The sequence below is a fragment of the Oryzias latipes genome, chromosome 22 (genome assembly GCF_002234675.1).
Source record: "Oryzias latipes chromosome 22, ASM223467v1".
Taxonomy (NCBI): Eukaryota; Metazoa; Chordata; class Actinopteri; order Beloniformes; family Adrianichthyidae; genus Oryzias; species Oryzias latipes.
This window is the reverse complement of record NC_019880.2, coordinates 104,037-114,287: the sequence shown is the minus strand read 5'-3', so window position 1 is coordinate 114,287 and position 10,251 is coordinate 104,037. Positions and strand designations below refer to the sequence as shown.

The following is a 10,251-nucleotide window of genomic DNA, read 5'->3' as shown; positions in this document are numbered from 1 at the left end:
CATGCATCAACATAATTTTATACACAAATATAAAACCCGCTTATAATGACCTTGTGTTTATTCTGTTATTTAGTGTTGTTTTTAAAAATGTCTTTTAATTCTGAGATAAAAAGTTCACGTTCTTATTTTTTTAAACATAAATTAGACTTTAATTCTTCTTAACTTTTTTTTCTTGTAAACCAAGGACGTAAAAAAGACCTGGTGCAATGCATTGTGGTAAATGTGGTAACCCGCTGCCATCCGGACTTGCGCATGCGCACAGTGTCGTAGGTGTCGGTGCGGGTCTTCGGCGAGTGATGCTGCCGCGCGGAAGCGGCGCGCTCGTGCGTGTGTCCGCTGGCTCCACTGCAGTGGGAGAAAATACCCCCGTGTCCTGCCCCAGCGGCGTCCTTATGCCCCCCCAGCTGTAGACCGGATTCGTCCCAGGTAAGAGCCCCCCCCGCCTATGTTCCCGAACGGTAGATGATGAACGGTGCTGCCCCCCCCCCCCCCCCATCCACCATAGACACCGTGAGCCAGTCGGGCAACAATCGCCACGGCGTTTGGGCTGCCGTTTCCGTTCCGCAGTGTCACGGTGCCCCCCTCCCGGAGGATGTTGCAGAGGATGCTCCCCCCAGGTGCGGTTTCTGGCCCTTATGTCTTTTTAATCAAGCGGACGTTCAAACCTGTGACGTCATTAACAGATCGGGACATGGCGGGTCAGTCAACCCCCCCCCCCCCCAAGAAAAAGCGTTTTTCAGGAAGATGATGGTGTTAGGTTAGTTTGTCACGTGACATCGCATCTAATCAGTACCTGTGTGTGTGGAGAGGAGTCCCCCCCCCCCCCCCGGAATGTGACGTAACACCTGAGTTCAAACATGGGATCGTTTCTACTAAATATCAATGTCTCTGGTTAGGGTTAGGGTATCTTTGATGTTCCACCTGTTTGTTTCAGTTATCTGCCCCCATGCACCTTATTTGCCCTATCTGCCCCCATGGGGTATCCGGATCCGCTTTAAACTGGTTCTCCAGTTATCTGACTGGTAGATCTTTTGTATTTTCCAGGTTTAGGTCCTCCTCTGCATCCCTCACTTCTGGTGTCCCACAAGGCTCAGTTTTGGGACCTTCATTGTTTATTTGATATCTGCTGCCTTTGCAGCATAGTTTAAGTTCTTTTACTGATATTTCTCATCATTTTTATGCTGATGATATTCAGCTCTATGTTTCCTTTAAACCGCAGGATGTTTTTAAAATCCAGATTTTATGCAGGTGTCTGGATGAACAACTAAATGAAGCTAAAACTGAGGTTCTAGTCTGTGTTGCTGACAGTCGCCTCCCCCAGATAGTCCACAGGTTCGGTCCCCTTCCTTCCTCTATCAGGCCGTCTGTCAGGAACCTCGGGGTGACTCTAGACCCGGTTTTGCCCCTCGCCCCCCATGTCGGGTCACTTGTTCCTTCTTGTTTTTGTCATCTTAGAAACATTGCTAAACTGAGTCCAGTTGCGTTCTGAGATGGAGATTCTCATCCAGACTTTTCTATCATCTCGTCTTGATTATTGCAACTCCATCCTCACATGTTTAAGCAATAAATCTCTAGAACGGCTTCAGGTTTTCCAGATCGCTGTTGTGAGGATTTGAACTGAATCATCTACGTTTTCACGCGTCTCTCTGTTGTTAATCCAGCTGGACTGGCTCCACATCCTGGTTTTAACATCCAGAGCTCTAAATGACCAAACACCGGACTATAGAAAGGACCTTGTGCAGCCGTCCACCCCCAGCAGATCCTTGAGGTCATGTGACCAGCAGGTCCCTGAGGTCATGTGACCAGCAGGTCCCTGAGGTCATGTGACCAGCAGGTCCCTGAGCCTGAGGTCATGTGACCAGCAGATCCCTGAGGTCATGTGACCAGCAGGTCCCTGAGCCTGAGGTCATGTGACCAGCAGGTCCCTGAGGTCATGTGACCAGCAGGTCCCTGAGGTCATGTGACCAGCAGGTCCCTGAGGTCATGTGACCAGCAGGTCCCTGAGCCTGAGCTCATGTGACCAGCAGGTCCCTGAGGTCATGTGACCAGCAGGTCCCTGAGGTCATGTGACCAGCAGGTCCCTGAGGTCATGTGACCAGCAGGTCCCTGAGGTCATGTGACCAGCAGGTCCCTGAGCTCATGTGACCAGCAGGTCCCTGAGGTCATGTGACCAGCAGGTCCCTGAGGTCATGTGACCAGCAGGTCCCTGAGCCTGAGGTCATGTGACCAGCAGGTCCCTGAGGTCATGTGACCAGCAGGTCCCAGAGGTCATGTGACCAGCAGGTCCCTGAGGTCATGTGACCAGCAGGTCCCTGAGGTCATGTGACCAGCAGGTCCCAGAGGTCATGTGACCAGCAGGTCCCTGAGGTCATGTGACCAGCAGGTCCCTGAGCCTGAGGTCATGTGACCAGCAGGTCCCTGAGCTCATGTGACCAGCAGGTCCCTGAGGTCATGTGACCAGCAGGTCCCTGAGGTCATGTGACCAGCAGGTCCCTGAGGTCATGTGACCAGCAGGTCCCTGAGGTCATGTGACCAGCAGGTCCCTGAGCTCATGTGACCAGCAGGTCCCTGAGGTCATGTGACCAGCAGGTCCCTGAGGTCATGTGACCAGCAGGTCCCTGAGGTCATGTGACCAGCAGGTCCCAGAGGTCATGTGACCAGCAGGTCCCAGAGGTCATGTGACCAGCAGGTCCCTGAGGTCATGTGACCAGCAGGTCCCTGAGCTCATGTGACCAGCAGGTCCCTGAGCTCATGTGACCAGCAGGTCCCTGAGGTCATGTGACCAGCAGGTCCCAGAGGTCATGTGACCAGCAGGTCCCAGAGGTCATGTGACCAGCAGGTCCCAGAGGTCATGTGACCAGCAGGTCCCTGAGCTCATGTGACCAGCAGGTCCCTGAGGTCATGTGACCAGCAGGTCCCAGAGGTCATGTGACCAGCAGGTCCCAGAGGTCATGTGACCAGCAGGTCCCAGAGGTCATGTGACCAGCAGGTCCCTGAGGTCATGTGACCAGCAGGTCCCTGAGCTCATGTGACCAGCAGGTCCCTGAGGTCATGTGACCAGCAGGTCCCAGAGGTCATGTGACCAGCAGGTCCCTGAGGTCATGTGACCAGCAGGTCCCTGAGGTCATGTGACCAGCAGGTCCCAGAGGTCATGTGACCAGCAGGTCCCTGAGGTCATGTGACCAGCAGGTCCCAGAGGTCATGTGACCAGCAGGTCCCAGAGGTCATGTGACCAGCAGGTCCCAGAGGTCATGTGACCAGCAGGTCCCTGAGCTCATGTGACCAGCAGGTCCCTGAGGTCATGTGACCAGCAGGTCCCAGAGGTCATGTGACCAGCAGGTCCCAGAGGTCATGTGACCAGCAGGTCCCTGAGGTCATGTGACCAGCAGGTCCCAGAGGTCATGTGACCAGCAGGTCCCTGAGGTCATGTGACCAGCAGGTCCCTGAGCTCATGTGACCAGCAGGTCCCTGAGGTCATGTGACCAGCAGGTCCCAGAGGTCATGTGACCAGCAGGTCCCTGAGGTCATGTGACCAGCAGGTCCCTGAGGTCATGTGACCAGCAGGTCCCAGAGGTCATGTGACCAGCAGGTCCCTGAGCTCATGTGACCAGCAGGTCCCTGAGGTCATGTGACCAGCAGGTCCCAGAGGTCATGTGACCAGCAGGTCCCAGAGGTCATGTGACCAGCAGGTCCCTGAGCTCATGTGACCAGCAGGTCCCAGAGGTCATGTGACCAGCAGGTCCCAGAGGTCATGTGACCAGCAGGTCCCTGAGGTCATGTGACCAGCAGGTCCCTGAGGTCATGTGACCAGCAGGTCCCTGAGGTCATGTGACCAGGGTCTGCTGGCTGTTCCAGACTAAAGGTGACAGTCTTTGCAGCAGTGGCTCCATCCTCTGGAACTCCCTTCCTCTCAGCCTCAGATCTGCTGACTCAGTGTTTTCTGTAAAAAATAGATAAAACGTCTTTTTAAAATTGGTTTTTCATTCTTTGTATATTCTGTGTTTTACTGCGAAGCACTTTGTGATTTCTATCTTATACAAATAAAGTTTAGTATTATTATTCTACCTCCTTCTAACCTTCATTCTCCCCCCCTCATGACCACCTTCCTCATCCTTTGTCCATTTGTCTTCATCACTTTTCTTGTTGTGGCGTGTTTCCACATGGCTGGTAACTCCATATCGTTACAGGGTTTGTCCTTTAATCCCTTCACTACCGGAACTGGTAGCTGCCAATCAATACACAGCTTTGGGGGCGTGGCCAGCTACATCACTATGTTCAAAAACCATCAGCTGATTGGTGCATTTTATGTTTGGCTCAAAAGTGATTTAATAAACGCTGGAAATAGCTACAGGTAAAAACGGGCATTCTTCTTCTCCTCACAAGGGGCTGAACATGCAGCTTTAGGGGGCCCTAGGACCCCCCCCCCCATTGGGGCCCCAGGCAATTGCCTAGTTGGCCTGTTTGAAGAAACGGGCCTGGATTTACACACATTTCCATTTCTCCACATATAGGATTTTGTTCTGGTTTGACCGATGCGACGGCTTCTGTAAGACCACATGGACTCCCTCCGTGTTCCAGAATTGTACTTTCTAGATAACCTTTCTAGATAACCTTTCTAGGTCGACAAACTCCACAACAAATCTTAGACACTTTTGGAGAAAGGCCTCACAGCAGGAAATGCACACTGCAAACTTTTACAGAGGAAACCACCAAAGATTCAACGTTTTCTATTTTTTCATGGTTTTCTATGTCAAAATGTTACCTTGAAGGTTTCTTCTGTGTGGAATCTGCTCCTCACCTCCATTTCTCCTGAGCTCCTCCCCCCTCTATGACCCAGCCGCCGTGCCCCCCCCCCTGTCCATCATCAGTGATCGGTGACGGTTTAGCCCGAGCGTCCTGCTGGATGATGATGCCACAGTGTGCGATAGATGTCAGACATTTGGTCCAGGGGGGGCCCCATCCTCTGCTTCTTCTCTCCCGGGGCCTTAGTATTATGGTCTGCTCTATTTGGGATCTTTGGAAATGTGCCTCAGTGATGAAGGATTTAGAAATTAAAAGTGGGCCTTTAGTGAATTCTTCTCATTTTCTTTCATTTGCTTGGGTTAAAAACTCAAATTGTAACGATCATCTATTTCTTTTAGTGCTCATTCTTCTTTAAATTGATATATTTACACAACAGATTTGACTCTTTTGTCTTTTATGTAACACAAGAAAACCAAAACAACAGAAAAACCCAAATAGTATATTAATCCTCAGCCAGTCGTTTTCTTTAAATGTCCCGTTAATGTCTGTGCTGGAGCGTCTTCCTCTCAGAGTCCACAGTCACTCCCACTCCCGACACGTAGGCATCATCCACAAAGAAACCAAATCCAAACGTCGACAGGAATCCTCTCACCCACCAGTCGATTGTCCAGACGAGTCCAAACAGAAACAGATGCGTTAGATGCGCCTCTTTTTTCTTTTCTCTCGTAGACTCCCTGAAGTTTTCCCCGTCTCCACAGGATGCGCCCCCTCCCTCTTGCTTTGGTCCCCCCTTTATCAAATCAGTCACATGACCTACTGCTGACGTGTCCTTAATACAAAAAGATAACAACACATATTTTCTGAATGACATGTTTCTTTTGAGGAAATAGTCTTTACAATATTATGGGAAACTGGTGATTTTCACACAGAATTCATCATAATCTCAATTCTTTAATCAAATACTTTTGTGGCTACAAAATGACTGAAAACGTTGGCGCTTGGGGCCAACATTTCACCTGTTCTACCCCACATGAGACCTGCTGGCAGCATTTTGTCAGCGGCACGTGGAGGATGAAGATTCCCTCAAAGGAATCGATCGTTCTCTGGTTTCTTTGGGTTTTCTCCTCTGCAGGTTCTGGACCGGCCTTCCCACGGAAACCTTTGGAACCGGTGCTAGGAACTTCTAGAACATGACGTTCCCATCTTCAGGGCGGATATCAGTGAGGAGGAAATACTTCTGAAGAACCTGAACCCTGCAGGTGTGTTTACACCAGAGGAACTTCAAAATAAAAGCTTTTTCATGCTAGTCACATTTCAAGATGCAGTTGTGTTGTTCTGTTGTAGTTGTGTTCTACTCGGGTTGGAGTTCTGTGACTGTAGCAGTTTTCTGTCTGTTGTATTTAAAGTTGTGTATTCGTTTGTCTAATCTTTGCAGTTCATTGTGTGTTGTTTTAGTGATTTGTTTCTGTTATGTTGCAGGGTTCGGTTTCTGTTGGTGTAGTTGTGTGTCTGTTCAATCATAGTTCCTTGTGTGTTGCAAATGTATATGTTATCTCACGATTACGTTGTCCGTGTTGTAGTACTTTGTTGTGTCATAGGTGTGTTTAGATGTTGTCTCATCCTTGCATTTTTTGTATTGTGTCATAGTTGCTTTGTGGGTGTTGTGTCACAGTTGTGTTGTGTGTGTGTTGCAGTACTTTGTTGTGTCACAGTTGTGTCGTGTCATCCTTGCGTTGTTTGCGTTGCAGGATGATCGAGGAGGGCAGCCGGCGGTCTAAGGCGGCGGTGGAGAAGCGTCAGCTCTTCATGGAAATGAGTGCGTTGTTGTTGCAGATGGACGTCGTTTGTCGTTCTTCTTTAACCGATTCTTTGTTTCAGGAGCCCAGAACTTCGATGTGATCCGACTCTCCACCTACAGGACGGCGTGCAAACTCCGTTTCGTGCAGAAGAGATGCAACCGTAAGAGCCGCTGTTCTGGTCCGTTCGCCGTGTTCTGAGCAGGAAGTGACGCTTTTCTCCTAGTTCATCTGGTGGATGTGTGGAACATGATCGAAGCCTTTCGGGACAACGGCCTCAACGCGCTGGACCACAACGCTGAGATCAACGTGTCGCGGTTGGAGACCATCCTGTCCTCCATCTATTACCAGCTCAACAAGCGTCTGCCCACCACCCACCAGATCAACGTGGAGCAGTCCATCGGGCTGCTGCTCAACTTCATGGTGGCGACCTACGACAGGTACGACAGGAGCGCAGAGGAACGACAGGACGTTGGTGACGATGTCTTGAAGTTGAAAGGTGACATCTGGACTCAAAGTCTTCTGTCTTGGAAACGTTTCCTGCCCTCCAGAGACGGACGAAGGTTTCCAGGGTGGAGGACTTCAAGTCCAGACGCCACGATTTAGCTGCAAGACAATTACAGGAAGCTGAACCAGAAGAAGAAAGTCTTTGAAACGTCCTAAAAGAAGTCTGAATTAAGAGGCGATTCTGACTTTAACTGACAGAAACCAGACTAAAATCTTCTGTTTCCGTTTCTATCAGAAATCTTAAAGCTTAACAAATGTTTCTATTAACCGTTTTCAGCATCTGTAAGACTTTAATTCACTCTGAATTCCAAGGCAAGGCAAGGCAAGTTTATTTGTATAGCACAATTTTACACAAAGTAATTCAAGGTGCTTCACAAAACAGAAAAATGCATTAAAATCACAATACATCATAGAAATAATCAACGTAAAATTAACTTTAAAAGAAAAGAAAAAAACATTTTGAAAATTGATTTAAAAATAAAGGAAGGAAAGGAAAGAAAAGTGCAGATAGGACCTTTCAGTCATATACACGGCTAAACAGAAATGTTTTAAGTCTAGATTTGAACATGAACACAGAAGAGGCCTGTCTTACGACTTCAGGGAGGCTGTTCCAGATTTCAGCTGCAGAATATTGAAACGCTGATTCCCCTTGTTTAGTTCTGACTCTGGGAATCAACAGGAGGCCATACAGTGTTTTGGAGTTTTAGCCTTATTTGTTTTTTTTTCAAACATCTTCATTCAGTTTTTCTGAGCTTCCTACTCAACTCAAATGTTATTACCATTTATTTTCAAATTGTTTTCAAAATTCAGTTTAAAATTAATGTTTTTCAAATGAATAGTGTTTCTATTAATCTACTTTTATTCTTCTCAGAATGAACAGTTTTGAACTTTCTTTATAAAATGTGTCATGTCATTAAAGACTCTTTATTCTGTTCTATTGTGTTCTAGTCTATTATGTTCTATTCTATTGTGTTTTATTCTATTCTGTTATTTTCTAATCTATTGCATTTGTATTCTGTTCTGTTTTATTATTTTCTGTTTTATTGTATTCTATTCGTTCTATTCTCCTTCTATTCTTTTTTCTGTTCTATTCTGTTCAATTGTGTTTTATTCTGTTCTATTCTATCCTGTTCTATAATGTTTTATACTTTTCTGTTCTCTTGTGTTCTATTCTATTCTATTCTGTTCAATTGTGTTCTATCCTGTTCTATTGTGTTTAATTCTTTTTTATTGTGTCCTGTTCTATTCTATTCTATTCTATTCTATTGTGTTCTATTTTCTTCTGTTGTTTTCTGTTCTTTTGTGTTCTAATGTGTTTCATTGTATCCTGTTCTGTTCTATTCTATTGCGTTGGTTTCTATTCTCTTCCATTGTGTTTTATTCTACTTTATTCTATCCTGTTCTATTTTGTTCTAATCCCCTCTGTTCTGTTCTATTTTTTCTGTTCTATTCTGTTCTATTATGTTTGTTTCTTTTCTATCCTGTTTCATTGTGTTGTATTCTATTGTGTTCTATTCTCCTTTCTTCTATTATATTCTTTTTTGCTTGTTCTATTTTGTTGTCTTTTGTTGTCTTTGATTTGGTTTGATTATTGTTTGTTTCTATTCTATTGTTTTCTATTCTGTTCTATTTTTTCTGTTCTGTTTTGTTTTATTTTTTTCTATTCTATTCAATTTAAATGAACATTTATTAATGTCTTAAATCCATCTCCACACTTTAGACACACTTTATTTTCAGGAACACAATCTTTGCGTTCTTAGGACTCTGTTTCAGTTTTTGATGTCAAAAAGTGAAAAAGGTAGAAAAACATGAAACTGTCTTTTTCTCCAGTGACAGTCCGGGGAAGATGACCGTGTTCTCCATGAAGACCATGCTGGCCACCATGTGTGGAGGCAAAATTGTGGACAAACTTCGCTGTAAGACCAGTTTTGAGAGTGTTACATTTAGAAACATTTGTGTTTGTTTTCTTTGAGCACAACCTTCTGAACCTACATGCAGTAAATGAAGCTGAAAGCAGGGGGCGCTGTGGGTCCAATCACCAACTGTCTGCGGGTTTCAGACATTTTTTCACAGATCTCTGACTGCAGTGGACTGATGGTGTTTGCTAAGTTTGACCAGCTGCTCAGGGAGGTGTTGAAGCTCCCCACCGCCGTGTTCGAGGGGCCGTCCTTTGGATACACAGAACATTCTCTGCGGATGTGTTTTCCACAGCAGGTGGGATGCAGAAGACGCATTCCTACACGTCTTTCCCAATAAATGCACTGATGTTTGTGTTTGACACCAGAAGAAGATCCTGCTGAACACGTTTTTGGATGTGCTCATGGCAGACCCCCCCCCTCAGTGTCTCGTGTGGCTCCCACTGATGCACAGACTCGCTAACGTTGAAAATGGTGAGTTTTTGCCTGTAGGAAGGTTCGAACCCTGGATGGGACCTTCCTGTGTGGAGTTTGCATGTGTGGTATTTCTGTAGCTTCCCCCTACAGTCCATGAAATGATGACATAAAGAACCAAATCCGTCCAACGCCAACGTTCCATCCAGACACGCTGACGTTCCATCCAGACACGCTAACATTCCATCCAGACACGCTAACATTCCATCCAGACACGCCGACGTTCCATCCAGACACGCTGACGTTCCATCCAGACACGCTGACGTTCCATCCAAACACGCCGACGTTCCATCCAGACACGCTGACGTTCCATCCAGACACGCTGACGTTCCATCCAAACACGCCGACGTTCCATCCAGACACGCCGACGTTCCATCCAGACACGCTGACATTCCATCCAAACACGCTGACATTCCATCCAGACACGCCAACGTTCCATCCAGACACGCCGACGTTCCATCCAGACACGCTGACATTCCATCCAAACACGCTGACATTCCATCCAGACACGCCGACGTTCCATCCAGACACGCCAACGTTCCATCCAGACACGCCGACGTTCCATCCAGACACGCTGACATTCCATCCTGACGTTCCATCCAGACACGCTGACGTTCCATCCAAACACGCTGACGTTCCATCCAAACACGCTGACGTTCCATCCAAACACGCCGACGTTCCATCCAGACACGCTGACGTTCCATCCAGACACGCTGACATTCCATCCAGACACGCTGACGTTCCATCCAAACACGCCGACGTTCCATCCAGACACGCAGACGTTCCATCCAAACATGCCGACGTTCCATCCAAAC

At 47.1% G+C, this 10,251-nt stretch overlaps 1 protein-coding gene across 5 annotated transcripts in view; it reads left to right on the top strand.

Annotated features, from left to right (window-relative positions):
• Window positions 1–269: 269 nt before the first annotated feature.
• Window positions 270–10,251, top strand: part of LOC101172217 (dystrobrevin beta) — a 53,576-nt gene continuing 43,594 nt past the window's right edge. For 4 of the 5 annotated variants that reach the window (XM_023952055.1, XM_023952052.1, XM_023952054.1 and 1 more), the window contains exons 1-8: window positions 270–426; window positions 5,876–6,002; window positions 6,492–6,559; window positions 6,622–6,702; window positions 6,766–6,979; window positions 8,877–8,962; window positions 9,106–9,260; window positions 9,331–9,436. In XM_023952055.1, coding sequence (XP_023807823.1) covers window positions 6,493–6,559; window positions 6,622–6,702; window positions 6,766–6,979; window positions 8,877–8,962; window positions 9,106–9,260; window positions 9,331–9,436 — 709 coding nt within the window. In that variant the 5' untranslated portion in view covers window positions 270–426; window positions 5,876–6,002; window position 6,492. The remainder of the gene's footprint in view (window positions 427–5,875; window positions 6,003–6,491; window positions 6,560–6,621; window positions 6,703–6,765; window positions 6,980–8,876; window positions 8,963–9,105; window positions 9,261–9,330; window positions 9,437–10,251) is intronic. The other variant, XM_023952053.1, reaches the window with a different exon arrangement.